Below are 20,225 nucleotides of genomic sequence, written 5' to 3'. Positions count from 1 at the left end.
AACACTTGGGAGGCAGAGGCAGGGGAATCTCTATGAGTTCGAGGCCAGCCTGGTCTACAGAGCTAGTTCCAGGACAGCCAGGCTTTATGGAGAAACTCAAAGGACAGGCAGCCAAACCCGGTTGTTCAGGTCGCAGACCTCGAGGGTTGTCTCACGAGCCTATGCACGCTTTTAGAGCTGGCAACAGGGGACCTGACACTCGTCCTTACCTGAAAGACCACTCTGGACTTCTCCAGGAGGTAGGTTCTCATATTGGCGCCAAGGATCTGATTTCTCTCGTCAAAGCTGATTTCTGTGTATTTCCCAAACCGACTGCTATTGTCGTTTCGGGTCGTCTTGGCGTTTCCAACAGCCTAGAACACAGCATTGAGCATCCCTGGAGCGCTGATCAGGGACAGTCCTGCCTCAAGCAGCGAGGCTGGGCAGGCTGCGGAAGGACAGCCTGGCTCCCCTGAGTCTGAAGGAGCATGGACTCCGGGCTTGGTCAGCAAGAGTGACCCTAACCCATGTGGTCCCACTTTCATGGCGCTTACAGTCTGGTGGGAACACAAACCTTAAATAGCTCTACAGTCATTCACTAGCAGGTCACATGACACTTTCTCTGGACTGCCTTCCTGTTACTCTCTTGGATGGGTAATCTATGTTTCCATGTGCCAGCCTGTGCCTCTGCCGTGCACTTAAGGCTTGCTCAGTTCCTTCTCTGTCTGTGTGTTTATTCCATTTAAAAACATGCTTCCGTTAGCACAGATCTTACAGACTGGGTCTTACTTATTTCCATTATGTTGGATATTGCCCTACAATGGTCTAAACAAAGCAGGCAGTGGAGGTCTCTGAAGGTTCTGATTTGGAGACCAGGGAGAGTGCTCTGGGATCACAGGCTACACTCTCAGCCCTTTCTCCATAATCCTCTTCTCATGTTGTGAGGTATACAGAGTTGGCCTTGGGGTCCCTTGTAGTGGGTAGCTGTTCCGTCTATGACCTTGAAGCACTGCCCGTAGAGATGCAGCAGGTAACTGCTCCATCTGCCTATGACCTTGAAGTACACGCTTCTGGGGTGTGGCCTCGTGGACCCTTAAGACCTGGGATGCTTGTAGGCAGCTGGCTCTCCTTCATGGTTGTGGATGCTGAGATGGACCAGGCAGAAGAACAGCATGGACCAAAGCTCAGCTTTCCAGGACCCCATGCTGTCATGAGTTTTTATCTCCTAATAAATTCCTTGCCCTTTAAGCAGACTCTGTGGATTTCTCCCATATCTGAAGTCCAATGTGGGTGGGCCCTGGCCGTTATTCACGCAGATAAACTTCCACTTGAGCTAACCTTTTACCCCCACTGGCTCAGATCCTGCCCACAGACTCCATTTCCAAGCCACGCGCCGGGTCCCTCCCTCCCAAGCTGTAGGTAGAGAACACTGGCAGTCACCACTCTGCCTCACCTCCTCCAGTCTTACCCCAGAACTCGTATCCCTGCTCCCCCACACCCGCTTCTTTGGTCTTTAAAGGCAGGAAGTTCTATGGCAAGCACAGCTCACGCACAGGGCTACCTCCTCCCCAAGCCGCCAACCCGCAGCATCTCCTGCAGTGGTGCATTGCCCACCTCAGTAATGGGATTGGATGCCAGGACTTTGTCCTCCACGTGGGCGTTACTGCTGGATTTGCTGACAGTGGCAAAGTACCTCATGGCGTAGCGTGCAGAAACAGTCTTCCCCAGCTCCTGACTCCCCACTCACGATTATGGATTGATTTCTATTGTTCCTAAAACCAACACACAAGAGATGCATTAAGATATGCCGAGACAGGTTAACTTTTCTCCATGGAAAGGCAGCGTAGTTCAAGGCCAGTCTGGGTAGCATAGCAAGATCTGTCTCTGGAAAAGAAACTGATTGGGAGTGGAGATGCGGCTCAGCTAGTGCAGCGCTTGCCTAGCGACTGTGAACCCCTGGGTTTGACTGTCAGCTCCCTATAAGCCAGGCATGGTGGTGCACCCAGGAAGCAGAAGCAGGAGAATTTCAATTTCAAGGTCATCTTTCAGCTATACTGGATGTTAGAGGCCAATCTGGACTACATGAGACCTTGTCTCAAACAGGAAACAATAAGAACAAAAACAAACCAAAGCAAAACAAAAGGCCCTATCATCCATCCATCCATCCATCCATCCATCCATCCATCTACTATCTATCTATCTATCTATCCATCATCCATCCATCCATCCATCCATCCATCCATCCATCCAACCATCTATCTATCTACTTATCTATCTATCTTCTTTTCATCTATCTATCTATCTATCTATCTATCTATCTATCTATCTATCTATCTATCTATCTTCTATCATCCATCCATCTATCTATCTATCTATCATCTATCTATCTATCTATCTATCATCTATCTATCTATCTATCTATCTATCTATCTATCTATCTATCATCATCTATCTAATCTACCTACCTTCCTACCTACCTAATTTATAAAAAGGTCTGGCAAACTGGAAGGGAACTATCTCATGGGTTCAAACAGTGAGCTTCCTAGCTTTTTCTTATATGTGATCACAGAGAACACACACTGTTCCTGCTATATCCCTTGTCCCTGTGTGTTGAGGTTCCCAAGGCCAAGGTCAGCAGCCACTAGAAGGATGAGGCTTCACAGTCAAAACCATAGCTAGAATCGACCACACCAAAGGATTCCGAGCAAGATCAGCCAAGGGAGAAGACAAGGTGTGAAGACAGGAAACCGGGTGTAGACTTCCCAGGAGCCTTCCAGCATTGTGTTACAGTGGCCACGTTCCTGCCTCGGAGAATGGATTTCACGGCCATGTGTGAAGTTCTGTTTACCTGGAACCCATACATCAGGGGCTCTGTGCTTCCCAGAGGGCTGGCAGTTGAGCCTTCCAGGAGGAAAGCAGGTTCCCAGTATCAAACATGCTGCTTAGATAAAGTGTAAGCTTAGGTACAGAGAGCCATGTTTATATGAGAGAGTAAACTGTCCCGAAATTTGTCAGCCTCAGACAAGCTTTCCAAGGGGGCTCTAAGGACAGTTCCCTCAAGCCCTGTTAGCAACTTCTGCACATCCTACTGACATTATTTTAGGAGCAACGATTCAAAATATATTTGAGGACATATGTGCTCTATAAGCCTACACACTGTTACATAATGTAGCTACTTTAAAAATAATACTGTAAGCTTTTCAAGCCACAGGACTATGGTGATATAATGCTACCATGGTGCTAGCACTCCTTATGTGGTAGACACTGGGTGGACACTTCACATATGTTCTCAGTTTTGCTTCTCAAAAGGCACAATTATCATAATTTCACAGTTGTGTGAGACAGGAACTCGGGGGTCATATGAGATGACCTGGGGCACATGACATACACTTCCTGTGGTGACACTGGAGTCCCTGGTCCAGTCCTTTCATTTCAAAAGAGAGGAAAGAATCTAGAAAGGTACCAGACATGCATCTCTCAAGACAGGCAGATGGCTGTGCCCAGCACCGAGCGGGTGTATCATGAGCCTGCTTGTCTTCAGTCCATTCATCCCAGTGACACAGATTCAAGCTGGACCTGGCATAGCCCTTCAGTGTCCTTGACCTCACACTGTTCATGACCAGACTGTGACCTCGGATGCTAGTCATCAGACTGTGCTTTAGGGGTTTCTGAAAGGTCTTTAGCAGACAGAAAGTTCCAGAGGCAGGGTGTGCTATGGTTGGAAGCAGTCTTGGTGCAGCACAGACATCCATCCTTCCCTCCTTTTTGGGAACATGACCCCCATTGTTAGAGGCTGAGCGACTGCCCGAGTGAAAGGGTATGCCAGCCTTATCTGGCTATGTGGGTATGTCCCATGAGCGGTGTTGCTCTGTGGGGGCTCTGTCACCTGGAGGACAACCCCTTCTCTTGATCCATGTGACTTAGAATATGGAGGAGATGGCTGGGCACTGGCTTGGCCCTGTGGATAAGGCTCTCACTGAAGGGACAGGGGAATGGGGTATCATTCAGTCTCTGACGACTTGAAAGAGGTGAAATTTAGGCTCAGATTGTCCATCAGGCTTCCCTGTAGGGGAGAACCATGCCTCGTTTATGTCACAGCTTCCTTTGTCAAAAGCCCACCATAGAAATGAGCTTGCTAGAGAGTCTGGCTCACAGATGAGGACCGTGCAGCTGCTGTACTTGGAATTATGAGGCACACAGCAGAGCCCATCCCTCAGTTTCTCATGCTAGATGGGGGTAATGATAGCACGACAATAAACTACACAGTGTGGCAAAACCTTAAGGAGATCACTGTGTGTGAAAGACTCCTCTGCAAACTGTAAAGTGTTTGACAAAGTTAGGATGGTGTTTTTATTGTCTAGTATCTTATAGACAAGGGCAATGGAACCACAAGAAGACAGTCATGGGAATCAAGGATATCTGGGCCCAGATTCCAGCTCTGCCTTTAGCCCACTGCCTACCTGGAGGTAGACAGCACTCTGGGAGTTAGATTACATGGATCTCTCAGACCGTCCCAAGGGTATGGAGATGATGCTGGAAATATGAACCTGGTGTTTCTGTTACAGGAGGATTTATGTAAACGTTCAGTAGCAAAATCAGAATTCTACAGGGTCATGAAAAGCAAAGTAAGGATAATCAGGTTAAAATCCAAACCTGTGGCTAAAACCTGTGCTTCTCTGGCAGTGGATTCTGCCTCCCTAAGTAGATAAAAACCAAACCATACACCATAAACACCTCACAGTGCAGAGTCAGTTGGTCCTTCCCCAACCAAACATGATGCAGGAAAACACAGATGGAAGGCCTGACTTGTGACCACCAAGAAACAAAACCTGAAAGTCTCTGGACAGGCCAGCCACCCTGTGCCTGTCACCTGCATCTATCCAGCAAAGCACCCACCCGGCCTCACAGTCCCTATTAGTGAGGTGAACTCAAAACAGCATCCTTTCACTATGAGGGCTGAGCAAATGCAGGGAATTCTGGGAGAGCTGAGGAGGGCCAGTCTGGAAGCAAAATACCTGGCCATCTGCTTGTAGGCCTCCTCTGCGACTGCAAAGATGTGTGGGTCCATGTCACCCATGTTCTGTCCGCTGTAGGCATGGATGATGGCATCCCCGTATATCGGCAGCTGTTTGTAAGGATTCATGGCCACCAAGATGATTCCTGAGGAAAGAGGTGAGGCATGGTCATCGGACTCTCACGGGGTTCACCCCGTCTGCTCCTTTGTGGGAGACCCTCCTTGAATACACTTCTTTTTATATCAGACTCCTGATGCTTATGCAAACAGGCTAGGAAACATAGAGGATGGCAGGCCTTTGGCTTTACTGTCCTCCCTCGTCCACTCTTGTCCCCCCCAGAAGTCAGTGGGTTGGAAACTTAACCCCCTTCACATGTTAGCAGCACCTGGAGATGGTCTTCGGAGAATTGTTAACATCAGATGAGGTCCTGAGGGTGGGGACCCACAGTGGCCGTGAGTCTACACACCTGCTCTGTCTCGCATTGGGACACCCTCACCAGATGCTCAGTAGGTGCTACCAACCACACTCTTGGGCATCCCAGCCTCCAGAGCCATGAGCCAAACTCCTGCTTTCTGTAAGTTGTCCAGTCTCAGATACTCTATTACAGCAACAGAACACAGACAAAGACACCATCCCCCGCAGACTCTTTCCAGAAGGCCTGTTCTGCCACTCACTAAAGCCTTTGCTTGACTTGGGTCAGGTCACTGATTGCTCTGAATCTTGGTTACCCGGCAGTCACTGTAGTTGGTTTTTCTACTCTTGGCTCTTTGGGGGCCTGCCAACCAACTCCCAAATAAATATACAGAGACTTAGTATTACTTATAAATGCCTGGCCTTAGCTTGGCTTATTTCTGGCCAGCTTTTCTTAAATTATCTGGGCTTTTACCTTTCTCTATTCCATATACCTTTCCTTCCTTCTTACTCCATGGCTGGTTGTGTGGCTGGCCCCTGGCATCCTTCTCTCCTCCTTTTCTTGTGCCTCCCCCTTCTTCCTTCTTCCTTCTTCTATTTATTCTCTCTGCCTGGCAGCCCCATCTATCCTTTCTCCTGCCTAGCTATTGGCCCTTTAGATCCTTATTAGACCATTCAGATGTTTTAGGCAGGCACAGTAACACAGCTTTACAGAGTTAAACAAATGCAACATACAAGAATGCAATACATGGATTGGGGATTTAGCTCAGTGGTAGAGCACTTGCCTAGCAAGCACAAGGCCCTGGGTTCGATCCTCAATTAAAAAAAAAAAAGGAATGCAATACAGCTTTGCATCATTAAACAAATACTCCATAGCATAAAAGAATGTAACACATCTTAAACTAATATTTCACAACAAGTCACCTTCATCTCTGGGCTGTTCTGATGGCTGGATGGGGTGACACATGGGAAATGAACTACATTTTTGCAATTCCCAATGTAAATGCAATAATGACAACGTCCTAGGAAGTAATACACGTGTGGGATCTAGTGAGAAACTCAAACACAAGCCGATGGTGTTCACTTTCTTCATAATCTATCTTTGTTCCCATGAGAGATTCTCCTCACGCAAATGGGTCTTTTTACACACACACTCTCAATGCTCGGCATAAACACGGTTTCTGGCATGCTCGGGACACCCAGACAGCAGGCCTCGGGGTCACGTGAACTCCTTACCACTGTAGGTGTAGATGAGTTTGGACTCTGCAAAGCGGATTCTGAGGTTATGCAGCACTGCCGGCTCATGGAGGTAGCTGAGGGCGGTGAGGTCATTCTCACCCACAAGGATGTCCGGGTTCCGAAGTGGAGGCAGCGACCCTGAGTCAACAGGGTAATCCAGTTCCTGGGAACAAAGACCGATCTAAACTCCTGGAAAGAGAAGACCTTTGGTGTGTCCACTAAACAGTCTCCTTTCTCCTATCCAGCTCCCACAGAGGCATTCCTCACACAAAAACCAAACCCAAACAACAATATTCCACAATTTTTTTTTTTTTTTTTTTTTTTTTTTTTTTTTTGGTTTTTCGAGACAGGGTTTCTCTGTGTAGCTTTGCGCCTTTCCTGGGACTCACTTGGTAGCCCAGGCTGGCCTCGAACTCACAGAGATCCGCCTGGCTCTGCCTCCCGAGTGCTGGGATTAAAGGCGTGCGCCACCACCGCCCGGCCAATATTCCACAACTTTTTAAGAGGTTATTTATGTGTGTGGGGTGGTGGTGGTGTTTGCTCGCTTGTGTGTGTATATGCATGACATTTATGCAGTGTCTGCGGAAGCCACAAGAGGGTGTTGGATCCGACAGGAGTTACAGATGGTTGTGAGCCACCATGTGGGTGCCTGGATTGAAGCTCAGTCCTCTGTAAGAGCAGCTGGTACTCTTAACCACTGAGACACCTCTCCAGCCCCCACAACTTTTTTTGAGACAAGTTCTCCATAGCTCTCCCAAACTGACCTTAAACCCTCTATCCTCCTGCCTCAGCACTACTGGTGAGTGTCAGCACACCTGTCTTAGAAATGTTAAGTAGAGAAAAAAGGAAATAACCTTCCTAGGTGACTCTGGGTAATGAAAAACTGGGAGCCAGGAACCGAAGCACTGACTGTGTGTCATAGAGCAAGTCTGACTGTGTGTGTCATAGAGCAAGTCTGTGTGTCTTAGAGCAAGTCTGACTGTGTGTCTTAGAGCAAGTCTGACTGTGTGTGTCATAGAGCAAGTCTGACTGTGTGTGTCATAGAGCAAGTCTGACTGTGTGTGTCTTAGAGCAAGTCTGACTGTGTGTGTCATCAAGCAAGTCTGACTGTGTGTCATAGAGCAAGTCTGACTGTGTGTGTCTTAGAGCAAGTCTGACTGTGTGTGTCATAGAGCAAGTCTGACTGTGTGTCATAGAACAAGTCTGACTGTGTGTCATAAAGCAAGTCCCCCCCCACCTGACTTCCCTCCTCTGTGAAGGGGTCCTCAGAGCTGGAGAGGCTGTAATGAAGGGTGATAAGCCAATGAGCAGGTATCCAGTGGCCCCACTCTATGTCCACCGTAGGGGCCATGGGAATGTACACCTGGAAAGATGCTGTTGCTGAGACAACCCAGGCTAAGGTGCCTCATGGCTTCGAAGCTGCCAAGTGTCTCCTCAGGTGACACACTGGGGCATGAGAAGTGTCTGAAGGAGCCCTTGTATGGGGCAGTCTGTGCCAGGGCTACCCTGTCACCCTCAACTGTGGATGAATGACTTCCCCAGTCTGGAGCTAAATCTCAAATTCCCCAAAGCATCTGCTGAGCAGAGGAAGGTGATGTTGGGGTCCCTCATGGCATCCAGACTAGGGAAGAATGGACCCCACAGTAACAACAGCATGTCGATGCCTCCACCCCTGTTTTACTATCAGGGGAAGCTCAGGCCAGAGAGTTTCCGGGCCTTGAGGGAGGTTGGCTAGCTGGCCTGTCTACCTTCTCATTCTCAAGCTTCTACCCTGGATGCCTAGTCCTGGACCAGCTGCCTCCTGGGAAATGCTAGGCCTTCAAACCTGATGGTCTATGTATGCTTCCATTCTGCCTTCTGAGGAAGGCATGGCTGGCCAGGTGAACACTGAACAAGACAGGCCAGGAAGACAGTCACACTCCCTGAGAACATCACATCATCCACAGGGCTTGGCCCACACTCTCTCCATACCTCACATCATCCACAGGGCTTGGCTCACACTCTCTCCACACCTCACATCATCCACAGGGCTTGGCTCACACTCTCTCCACACCTCACATCATCCACAGGGCTTGGCCCACACTCTCTCCACACCTCACATCATCCACAGGGCTTGGCTCACATTCTCTCCACACCTCACATCATCCACAGGGCTTGGCTCACACTCTCTCCACACCTCACATCATCCACAGGGCTTGGCCCTGTGAGTTGGTCAGTTTCCCATTAGGAGAGAAGCTAGGGGAGTTCAGGACACTGAACAAGAGTCCTTGGACCAGATCTTGATGACCCTCATCGAGATAAATCTGCCCTGCCAGCATACACCCTAATCCCATGCTGTGTTTGAGAATACTATCAACAAGGAGACCCTCCGGGGGAGCTTGTAATTCTCGTGCTTCCGTTTGTCTGTTTTAATGCAACAACAATCTCATTTTCAGTTCAGCTGTAATATGAGGAGAGAGAGAGAGAGAGAGAGAGAGAGAGAGAGAGAGAGAGAGAGAGAAAGAGAGAGAGAGAGAGATCCATTTCTAGAGGAGGAGAAAACAGGAGATTGTCAAGTAGAGGCAGAGGTGACATTCTCCACACAAAGCAAGCTTTGTCCTCTGGTACAAGGAAGGGTTAAGGTAAGAGACCCTGGCTGCTTGCCATTCTCTCTGCCTCCCTGGCCAGGGGCACAGTCACCTGGAGCCTGCTAATAGCACAAGCAGCTGCTGTCCCAAGACTTCCCTCCCTGGGCCCAGCCACCTGTTTAATGCCCTGTCAGCGACCTGAGGTACTAAGAAGCCTGTGTGGCACTCGGTAAGAACTATGGGGGGCTACCGAAGAGCGAGATGCCCTGCACTGCAACACCCCGGCTGTGCTCTTATGTCTGTATGGGCTCACAAGGACGGTCCCTGGCCTTCAGGACCTGTGACAGCACGGTCATCAGCTCCTTTCCTGTATGTGGAAAGGAAGAGATACAGACTTAGCAAGAGGTATGCCTGACCCCAGAGCATGGGCCCTTCCTCGGCTCTGCAACTTCTGAGATCTCAGGAAATGCCTGGTATCCGGGACCAGATGCCTGGAAGTAGCATGTGGTGTCTCTACGTGTATTTTGTAAATTCCAGCATTTAGTGTTTATAAGCAATTCCCAGATGACCACCCCTGAGCCAATGGAACGCACATCGTTGGCCCAGCTCTGCATCTAACACTTGAGTCTAAAAGCACAAAGTCAGCCTGGGCTATGAACCCAGAAGGGTGACTTCTTAAAGCCCATACAAAATCTCCAGCTGCTGTAACATCAAAAGACTGGGGTGGCCTCTGGCCGTGACTCCACGGCAGCACACCCCACGGCAGCACACCCCACGGCAGCACACCCCACTGGAGCCTTGGCTGAAGCCTGAACTGCCTTCTTTCTCGCTGTTGCCGGTTCTGTCTCTGTGCCCTCCACACACCCTCCCAACCCTTGTGTGGTCTGTACATCCTAGACTGACTTTCCAGCTCTCCAGTCTCCTCCCGCACCTCCTCCCTCTCCCCAACATCTAGCTCCCTCTTGCCATCTTGATTGTGCCTTGGGATCAAACCACTTCCCTTCAAGTTCTTCCCCTGCCCAGTCTCTACTGAGTGAGACCCAGGAACCCAAACAGCGGATGGCTTTTCACTAAACACACTGGGCACTTGGAACACAGCAAGGGCACGTATCTGGTGACTAATATGGAAGCCCTTATAGATGAGCCGCTGGTGGGGGGCAGCAGGAGGGCACACGTACACCAGGGGATCCTCAGCACTGGCTGGCCTTCCTGGATGTGGTGTCTGCTATACTGCTTTGCCTGCACGGTCCCTCAGGACTTTTCTGCCCCTGTGTCACAGCCGTATACGTCACTATACGCCATGGGCAGCAGAGACCCTTACCGTTCCATCCTCCAGCAGGAGTCGGAGGACCGGGTCACCAGCTCTGTAGTCCTTGGCAATTTCAGCCGACTTCCAAACTTCTTCAGGATCAGGGATCCAAACCCTGTTGTACTGACCACAGGATAAGACAGGTTTAATCTCAACACGTGAAAACCCCAAACACAAATCATCCGATTCCCCAGACCCAGAAAGCTTTCATTCTGACAACTGGTTCAAGTCCCAGATTAAGAAGACACTTAGAGCTAGGGGATATTCCGTGGGTAAGGTGCTTGCCATGTTAACACAAGGACCTGTTCAATCCCGGCACGCACATAAGAAGCCAGACGAGGTGTTTATAACTGCAGTGAATCCCTAAGGCAGGCTGGTCAGCCACCCAAGCCGAACAGTGGGCTTAGATCCCAGTGAGACCCAGTCTCCATAAATAAGGTGATAGCTCCAGAGAAATGACAGGTACACCTCTGGCCTCTCATGCGCGCACACACACACATACACCCCTTCTCCTCAGAATCCTTTCACCTCCTTTCTTGCCATGAGGAGGTGGTGTATCTACAGTGCACCACCAGGCTCACAGTCTGGTTTCATAGGCAGCAGAACTCAAAGTTTCCTAAATACACCATGAAAACTGTAGCTTGGGGTGGGAAGGAAAGCGAGAGCTCCCTAGTAGAAGCTGGGGCTTTCTGCGAGACTCGGGCAGAGGGATTTGGCATCCATCAATAGACTACTAATTTAATTTCTTGTACCGCTCCTTTTTTACTCATAAAATGGTACAAAGTCCACTCCACAGGGGTGCTAAATAAGAATATGAACTGGAAAGCATTTGGGGGCTGGATATCTGGCTCAGAGGGTGGAGTGCTTGCCTAGCATGAATGAGACCTTGGGTTCCATTCTCATTACCGGATAAACAAGACACGGGGGTACACGCATGTAATCATAACACTCAGGAGGTGGAGGTGGGGGGATCAGGAATTTAGGCCCACTCTTGGCTACACAGTGAGTTCGAGGCCAGCCTGGGATCCATGAGGCCCTGTTTCTAAAACAAAACAAGCAAATAAATGCAGTACGAGGAAGTATTGTTACAGCAGCATTATCTTGGACTGTTCTTATTTTTTTTTTTTTTTTTTTTTTTTTTTGGTTTTTCGAGACAGGGTTTCTCTGTATAGCTTTGCGCCTTTCCTGGGACTCTGTAGACCAGGCTGGCCTCGAACTCACAGAGATCCGCCTGGCTCTGCCTCCCGAGTGCTGGGATTAAAGGCGTGCGCCACCACCGCCCGGCAGGACTGTTCTTATTTTGAGACAAGGTCTCAAGCATGTTTTCCAGGCTGGCCTGAAACTGGCAATCCTCCTGCCTCAGCCTTCTGGGGCAAGGATTATAGGCACAACCATCAGACTTGGGTATCGCTCAGCTATCGCTGGTTTACATCACAGCAGCCGAGGATTCCCACCTTGGGAAAGGCAAAGACCCTAGGCAGCTGCTCAGCTCTCTTCCCAGCAGGCTACTGGTGCACATGTCTCAGCTCTGTGGAGCAGATCCTACTGTGCTTTATTGAACCGTGACATTCCAGAACTCATGCACCAAAGTCCTGATCCCTGATGTGACTGAAGATTGGAGCCCGAGAGGGTAAATGGAGTCCTAAGGGAGAGCCCTGACCTAATGGGACTGTAGGAATAGCCCTTATAAGAAGAGATACAGTAGGGCTGGCAGGATGGCTCAGTGGGTAAAGGTGTTTGCCACCAGGCCTGACAAACTGAGTTCGATCTCCAGGATCCACGTGATAAAAGGAGAGAACCGATTCTGGAAATTTCTTCTGACTTGCACATATGTGTCATAGCACACACATACCCCCCAACAATTAAATGAATGTCATAAGGGAGAGAAAGAGAGAGAGAGAGGGAGGGAGGGAGGGAGGGAGGGGAGGGAGGGAGAGAGAGAGAGAGAGAGAGAGAGAGAGAGAGAGAGAGAGAGAGAGAGAGAGAGAGAGAGAAAATGAGAATGGACGACTACCTAGAAGCAATCAGGCAATGACCCAGACCTGTATGGAGCCTGAATGGAGCCTTCGGCACACAGACACGCCTCTTAGGTATACACACACCCACCACACACATCTTTGTCGCCATGACCACACATTTCCTACCTCAGATCAGCTATTAGAAACGTTTTTTTAATAACCTGATAAATCATAAATTATTAAAGTACAATATCCCAACATATCAAGAATTGGCCATTATAAAAAAATGTTCAGGGCTGTAAGTATCCTCAGGATGATCTACTACAAGTTGAGAGTTCCAGACAGCTTATTTCAGATGCTGTGTGAGGTAGGAGAAAGTTGAGGTGCTCAGATGGGAGCCCTGCTGGAGGATGGGGTCCCTTTGGTTCAAACTTCCAGAAGCACATGGGGCCCTGGGAGCTTCTGAATGATCACTGAGCTGGCCAATTCTTTCATTTTACTGATGTTCCAACTCAAACCCCGAGAGTCCAAGAGCACACCAGAAAGAATCTTAAAGGACCACCATGCCAGCAGGGCCTATGACTCCTGCCTTGAACTGGCTAATTAAATGAGTGTGGCCCAGAGGATGACCCTGACACACTGTCTGCCTGACTGTCCAGACTCTTCTAGTGACTTCTGGATTCATCTCAGCTACAAGTATCATCCAGTGGCAGGCAGCGTTAAAATGCACGTGACCCCGCTCCGCTTCTTTGCTGCCCCTCAGTATCCTAGGTAACCATACCTGCTGGTCCTTGTGTCCCTGTCAATTCACTGAGATCTAGAATCCTGCACCTGAAACCCAGCCCCGCCAAGCAAACACTCCAGTTCACGCCGCTCCATGGACAGTCTATTGCCTCTCCTCCCTCACATTCCTCTACCCACAAGGCAACACGTTAAACCATAATGAGAGTTAACTGAAGCGTTTAGATAAATACACACAAGCTGTGCAAACAGAGTGACCAGCTCTCACATGACTCCTGTGAGCTTCTGGCCTGTGAGACAGAAGTCTCCATCCTGGAATGGCCAGCCAAGCTCGCTGCAGGGCCAAGAGCCAAAAGAGAGGCCGTGGAAGCAATATGGGCTCAAGAATATGCCAGCTCCTCCCACGTCACATGCACAGGTGAGCTGTGGCCCACCTGTCTGAGGGGTCTTCTGGCATTTACCATGCACGTGGCCTGAAGGCTGACATGGGATGTGGAGTGACGGAGCTTTCTCCTGCCCCTACTTCCTGGATTGGAATCTCCATGCTCAGGGTACCTGAACCAGACAGGGGGGCATCATACCTCTTTATCTTCCTCCCCACTCTCCTTGGAGGCCCCTCCCCGGAATCTCCATCCCTTCCATGTGACTACTCAAAGAGCAGACAGTGGTGGGCGAATGACTAGACTAAATGAGAAAAGGGAAGACTTTTAGAAAGGCTAAGGTGTTTCTGGAGAGTTCCAGCTACTTTCTCAACTGCTCCAGCACCTGCATCTTTGAGACCACAGCCAAGAGCTCTTTTTTTTTTTTTTTTTTTTTTTTTTTGAGACAAGGTTTCTCTGTGTCACTTTGGCTGCCCTGGAACTCACTCTGTAGACCAGGCTGACCTCAAACTCACAGAGATCTGCTCGTCTCTGCCTCGCAAGTGCTGGAATTAAAGGCGTGTACTACCATGTCTGGCTTCATAGCCAAGATCTTACAATGGATCTCTAAAGTGCATCTCCAGCACCTTCAGATACCAGACCTCAACATCCTTGACAACTCACATAGACCGAGTGGTGACATTGCTTGTCCCTCTCTACACTCTTTCTCTTCAGTTGGAACCCAGAACTGTGGGTTCTCTGCCTGTCCCTGCCCAGTCATCCCTAGGTGCCGCGAAGCTGAGATTTTAAGCAGTCCATCACTCATCAACCACGGACAATCTTCAGCATGCACCATTAGCTGTACACACACAGACACCCTCACCCACATCAGCATCCACAGCATACCACAGCAGGAGAAAAGCTGAAAGCCATCCTAAAGGTTTTGACCAATAGCCTGGGAACCACCCTGCTAGCCGATTCCTCTACCCAATCTACTCTGTCCGCAGTCACCACAAACCACCAGCACTTTCTAGAGCATTCCAAATCTTCCCCGACTCTCTGCCTGTTCTGCTGTTCCCCCCACCCCTAACCCCACCCACCCACCCACACCAATGAGCAGGCAAACACCCAGAGTCCCTAGTTGTGGCTCCTTCCTTGGTCCCTACCCAACGGGCTTGACCGAATCCTCTTAAAAAGCTCCCACTCCCGCAACCAGCATCTGAGTGGTACCAGCCTCATCTTTGTGCCTGGGACCCTACACAGCATGGGGTCTGCTCCGTTCAAGGCAAGTTCAAATGCCCAGCAGTTCCACTATACCAGAAAAAAAAAAAAAAAAAAAAAAAATGAAAGCTGGCATTTGGCTTGTTGACTCTTTCTCGTTTTTAAGTTTTTGAACTACCCATAGGTCAGACAACGGTGGGCAATCGCACTGGATGAGAAGACTGTTAGAAAGATCAAATGGGAATATCACTAGCATGAACATTGACCTTCTATGAGATAGGGACCTGGACTGCGAGTCTGCAAGGTACTTCTCCTGACCTTGCTCCCTGGGTTTCAGCCGACCCTTGAAAATACCAAGGAATTCCTCATGTGCCACACCATCCTGGCATTCCCAGTCTCCCCTGTGAGTTCTTCACACACGGTCGAGACAAGAGCACTACTAAACGACTGTACCTTTCTGGGGGGGAAGCATATGCCAGCTCTGCTCACAAACAGGCAGCGCAGGAGGTGGATCCCACAGCCCACAGCCTGAGCAGCTGGTGGAAAGCAACATCACCGTGAGGATGGACATGGACACACTGGAGTTCACCAGAGGGGCTGGCTGGCGAAGGGCCCGGAACAGCTCTTGATTCTTCCACCTTCTCAACAGTGGCCGCGCCCCTGTGACGTTCTCATTTCTCTACACACCTTCCCACCTTCCCATCCTGGACCTCCACCATCTCCTCACTGTGGTGTGCACAGTGTCCGCCTTTCTTACTCTCGTACACTGCACTCATTTCCTGGCCCTTCCCCTCAGCCATGTCAGAAGCCTTTCTTCCTACAGGCAACACCCTGGTCCAATGGGAGACATCTGAGGACCTTCCTCAGGGCCGTCCCCCTTGATGTCTCTGAGGGCAGCAGAACTAACCTCCCGTCTTTAGTCATTTGCCGAGACATTATTTGCGTTTGTCACTACAGCGCGAATAGGTTTGGGCTTGCTCTTCACAGGCCTTTCCCATGCGGCTGTGAAGGTTCGGAGGCAGTGTTTATGTGGCTTTCTGTCCTTCATCATGTGGGTGTGACTAGCTTTTCTCTCTCCTGCTGGATATTGGGGTTGGTTCCGTCTAATTATTATAAAGAATAATGCGACAAGCTAGCAGGTGTGGGCAGGTAGCTAGAAAAGAGATGGACTTCCCATGAGTCCACCGTATGGGAAAAAGTTCGATTCCTTGAATATGATAAAGGTGGGGCCCAGGTCAGGGCATCGAGAGGCATTAAAACCCTGACTCTGTGAAGTCTGTGTAACTTAGACAAACCTCCTTGATCTGGCTCTGTATAGAATGGGGTGTGAAGGTTTAACACATAGATTATTTCAGATGGAGAGAACGTTCTGAGGATGATGTCTGGTACTTAGAAACATTCAACTTTATCATGCAAGATAAAAATAAGCATCCTGCCCACAGCTGTGGCTGTAAACACAAACACCCGCTCCTGCATGTGTGCACAGAGCAAGTATTTAGAGTGCGCTCACCGCACCCTGCTCACCGCACCCTGGTCCTTACGAGCTAATGGTCAGTAGAGGGGATGCATGGTTGACCGTGTTAACAGTGGCCAGGGTGCTGGATGGAGGGCTGGCTGCAGGCTTCTCAAGGGTCTGCTCAGACGGAATCTGAACGGTGTGCTTGCTCCTGAACAAAGCAGCGTACTGAGCCAGTGGTGAGCACGCAGGCCAAGCTGGGAAGGACAGACAAAACATGCCTGGCAGGAGAGAGTCGAAGGGTCTGGAGGAGGGTGCAGAGGCAGAGCCTTATGGCAGAGTTGGGATCTGAAAATGACAAAGGCCTCATGAAGGTTTTAAGTGGGGATTGGTCAGACCAGTTTTTCTCAAAGGGATTTTAAGTAACACTGCTTAGAACATTTCTGAGGCATGCTGCTGTGGGGAGAGGTTGGGTCGTTTTACACTTCCTGTACCATGGCTCTCTCTCAGGAGTCCCCTCTCCCTCTGGGGACCTCTCTTCCTGGTACTGCCCAGCCCTCCTGCCTCCTCCCCTGTGATGGCTCATCTTGGACTGGCAGCTGGCTGCTTCTCTCTTGGAATGTGGGCACCCCTCTGTTCTGGCCTTGGGCCTCTTGCAATGGGGTGTTCCGGCCTCGGTTTCAGTGACCAAACCTGGGTAGAGGACACCCCTGCCCCTAACTGAGCCCATTCTCTAGAGACACCCAGGCCGTGCACCCCCCACTCACTTTCCCTGGAAGTCCTCTCAAGCTTCAATACCGTTGCTGGTTAAAAAAAAAAGAAATGTGCTTCATGACCTCTCTCAGAAACACTTCCTCCTCCTAATGGCTCTAATACCACCCCCACACACCCTGTTCTCAATCACACAGACACCAGTGTCCATGTCATCCTTGGTGTGTCCCTTGTCTGAATAGTCCCTGGCCACTTTCTCCTCGTCTGTCTCCACCCTCCATGTCCAGGACTGCAGATCTATCCAGAGCCCTGAATGGCTGGGATCCTGATGAGGCAACTCACCTATCCTCCTAAACCACCACGCCATCCCCCCATCCCAACTCAAAACCCCCACCTGTGAGGCCCTTCTGCCTCAGCTCTGTACCCCCCTCATACTCCCTAGGCCTCAGCAAACATCTACTTGACATATCTCACGTCAGAGAACCAGAAAATGCCTTGGCAGGCAAAATAACAACTGGAATCAAACTAAACATTTTTCTCTGCTCCCCCAAGCACCAATCCCGACTCCAGCACACTCCAGTTATCCTCCCTTCCTCCACCCCACAATGTCCTCGCTTAGTTTTGAGAAAAAGCCTTGGTATTTAGCCCTAGCTGCCTGGAACTCAGCCCAGGATAACCTAAAACCCATGGCAATCCTCCTGCTTCAGACCCCTGAGTGCTGGGATTACAGGCACCGGAGACAGGGGTAAATATACCTGTGTAGTCTTGCTTCAAGAAAAATGGTTACTCAAAACAGGTCAATGACCAGCTGTCTGTCCCCAAAATGCCCAATAGGGTGGGGGTTTGTTCAAGAATTTTCTTTTATTGTTAGTAACATGAAGGCTTAGAAATACTGCTGGGTACCTCTGATGTCTCACGTTGTTTCTGGTAAACTGTTCTAGATGAGGGGTGTAGCTCTGTGGTAGAGTGTCTGCCTAGCTAGCAAGGCCCTGGGTTCAGTCCCCAGCTTGGGGCAGGGGAGGAAGGAGACGCTCCACAAAACAGTTAGGCCATGGTTTGAATGCATCAGAGGGACATCCTCTTTGATGTGTGCTTGTAATTTATTAGCTAAACAAAGTAGAAGGAAATCCACCCCCACCATGCAAAGATAATCATAAAATACCTTTTAAATTTAAGGTATAAACATGGCTATCGGACAGTGATGGCGCACGCCTTTAATCTCAGCACTTGGGGGGCAGAGCCAGGCAGATCTCTGTGAGTTCGAGGCCAGCCTGGTCTATAGAGTGAGTTCCAGGACAGGCACCAAAACTACACAGAGAAACCCTGTCTCAAAACACAAAACAAAAACAACAACAAAAGATGGGTATGGTGGGGTACGCCTGTAATACCAGCGCTTGGGTAGTTGAAGTGAGACCTCCACAAGGCTGAAGCCAGCCTGAGCTACACAAGGGAGTACCATTCCAGCCAGGGATACAAAGCTAGCCCCTGTCTTCAAAACAGGGTAGAGCATGGACGCCACACCTTTAACCTCAGCACTCTGGAGGCAAAGGCAGGCAAAACTCTGTGAGTTTGAAGCCAACCAGATCCACATAGTGATGTCCAGGCTAGCTGGGGTGACACAGTGAGACACAGTCTCAACAAACAAAACCCAAACCCAAACAATAACCCCCCCACCCCCCACCCTCTGCCAAATTAAGCTAAGTTCACGTGTGTGGGAAAATGTTCCAACAGAATCCATACTTGTCCCATCTGTCTCGAAGGGGTCTAAATTTCCCCTGCAACAGTGTAGCAGGATCTGTTTTTACGGCTATTTTATTTTTACACATGTTTTCCTGGGCGAGGGGGAAGCTCTTAAGCCCTGGAAGTTTCCTAGAGTGCTCTCATTGCTCAGGGTCAGGCTTGTCGGAGGTGCTGTCTGAGCTAGGCCCCTTAGACTGGCTGGTGAGAGTCCTGCGGCACCCATGTATGTGCTCAGACCAGGCAGCTCCAGGTGGAGCCCCGGAGGAACTTCGCCAGCATTCTAGACAGCGCGGCCAATCTTGCCGGAATTCTCCAGGCTCTGGAGGCCTGGAAGGTTCCCGCAGCTAGACGTGCTAGATCGAAGCTCCTGCCTAGTGCGGGACTCAGATTCCATCAGTTTGCAGGAGGAAGGGTCCAGGTGGTCCAGCCACCCGACGTGGGAACAGCGGCCCTCCATTGGCTGTGCCCACCCGCCAGGGCCGAGCTCGCAGCTGCTCCTGGCCTCCGCCCCTCCAGGCGTGCGGGCAGGTGCACCCCTACCTGCGCGTAGAGCTCGGCCACCGCCATGGGCCTCGGCGCTGCTGCTGCTGCTGCTGCAGGGGACCGTGCGCGCCCAGCCGGTCAGCGCCGGGCCATCTTGCCAAGTTTTCTCAAGTGCCACGGCTCCTTTCCCCGAGGGCTCGGGCGCGGGGAGTGGGGAGTAGGGGCGGGGGCGGGGGGAGGGCAGCGGGATTGGTGCTCGCCTGCAGGCCCGCGCTGCCATTGGCCCGGCCCAGGTAACAGGTGAAACTTCTAGGGGTCCCGCCCAAGTTCCTGTTCCCTTAACTGCAGCGGGCAGAGCACAGACAGGCTTCCACAGAAAACCCCAAAGAATCAGTGAGTCAATTGAATTTCTAAACTGAGGAAGGGGTCGGATTAAAGAAAAAAAAAAAGAAAAGGTCTTTGTCCTGCGAGCATTTTATATGCAATAAAAAATAAGATACAAGATCAAGGAAAATGCATCCTGAGATTACGATTACGCCAATAAAAACCTCATCTGACCTTTAAGGAGAGCATGCTTCCAACTGTCTTAAAGGGCACACAAGGAGGGCTCAATAAGTATGGGCACGCTGTTTGGACCGATGGGATTAATTTAACATTCGAAAGGTGTTGGCTCCACCCAAATTAACACATGAGCCCAGTATATTGGGTTAGAAATCCTGGCAGCACTTTTGTATATGGACTTTATTTTTATATTTTATATGAGCTAGAAGTCCGTGGATAGCTAAGACTATTTTCACAACAAGGAGACAAGATATCTCTGCTGTCCTTTCTCAGGAGCAGTCCACTTTTTGTTTTAAGGATCTGGGATCTGGGGATCTGGGATCTGGAGTTCACTGAGTAGGTTAGGCTGACCCGGTGGCCCCGGAGCTCCTACTGTGTCTGCCTCCTCCTGGCTTTACGGCGCCAGCACACCTGCTTTTTAAATCAGGTCCTCAGGCTCACGGTGCAAACACTCCATAGCTTGAGCCCCAGCCCT

At 50.1% G+C, this 20,225-nt stretch overlaps 1 protein-coding gene across 1 annotated transcript in view; it reads right to left on the bottom strand.

Moving 5' to 3' along the window:
• Window positions 1-15,599, bottom strand: part of Myo5c (myosin VC) — a 72,059-nt gene extending 56,460 nt beyond the window's left edge. The window contains 7 exon segments of the mRNA XM_052730203.1: window positions 210-353; window positions 1,594-1,704; window positions 1,706-1,751; window positions 4,995-5,139; window positions 6,642-6,807; window positions 10,533-10,643; window positions 15,495-15,599. Coding sequence (XP_052586163.1) covers window positions 210-353; window positions 1,594-1,704; window positions 1,706-1,751; window positions 4,995-5,139; window positions 6,642-6,807; window positions 10,533-10,643; window positions 15,495-15,599 — 828 coding nt within the window.
• Window positions 15,600-20,225: the final 4,626 nt, after the last annotated feature.

This window comes from Peromyscus californicus, unplaced genomic scaffold (genome assembly GCF_007827085.1).
Source record: "Peromyscus californicus insignis strain IS unplaced genomic scaffold, ASM782708v3 Scaffold_11__1_contigs__length_118956290, whole genome shotgun sequence".
NCBI classification, from domain to species: domain Eukaryota; kingdom Metazoa; phylum Chordata; class Mammalia; order Rodentia; family Cricetidae; genus Peromyscus; species Peromyscus californicus.
The sequence above is the reverse complement of the archived record's forward strand: the minus strand, read 5'-3'. Positions and strand labels throughout refer to the sequence as shown.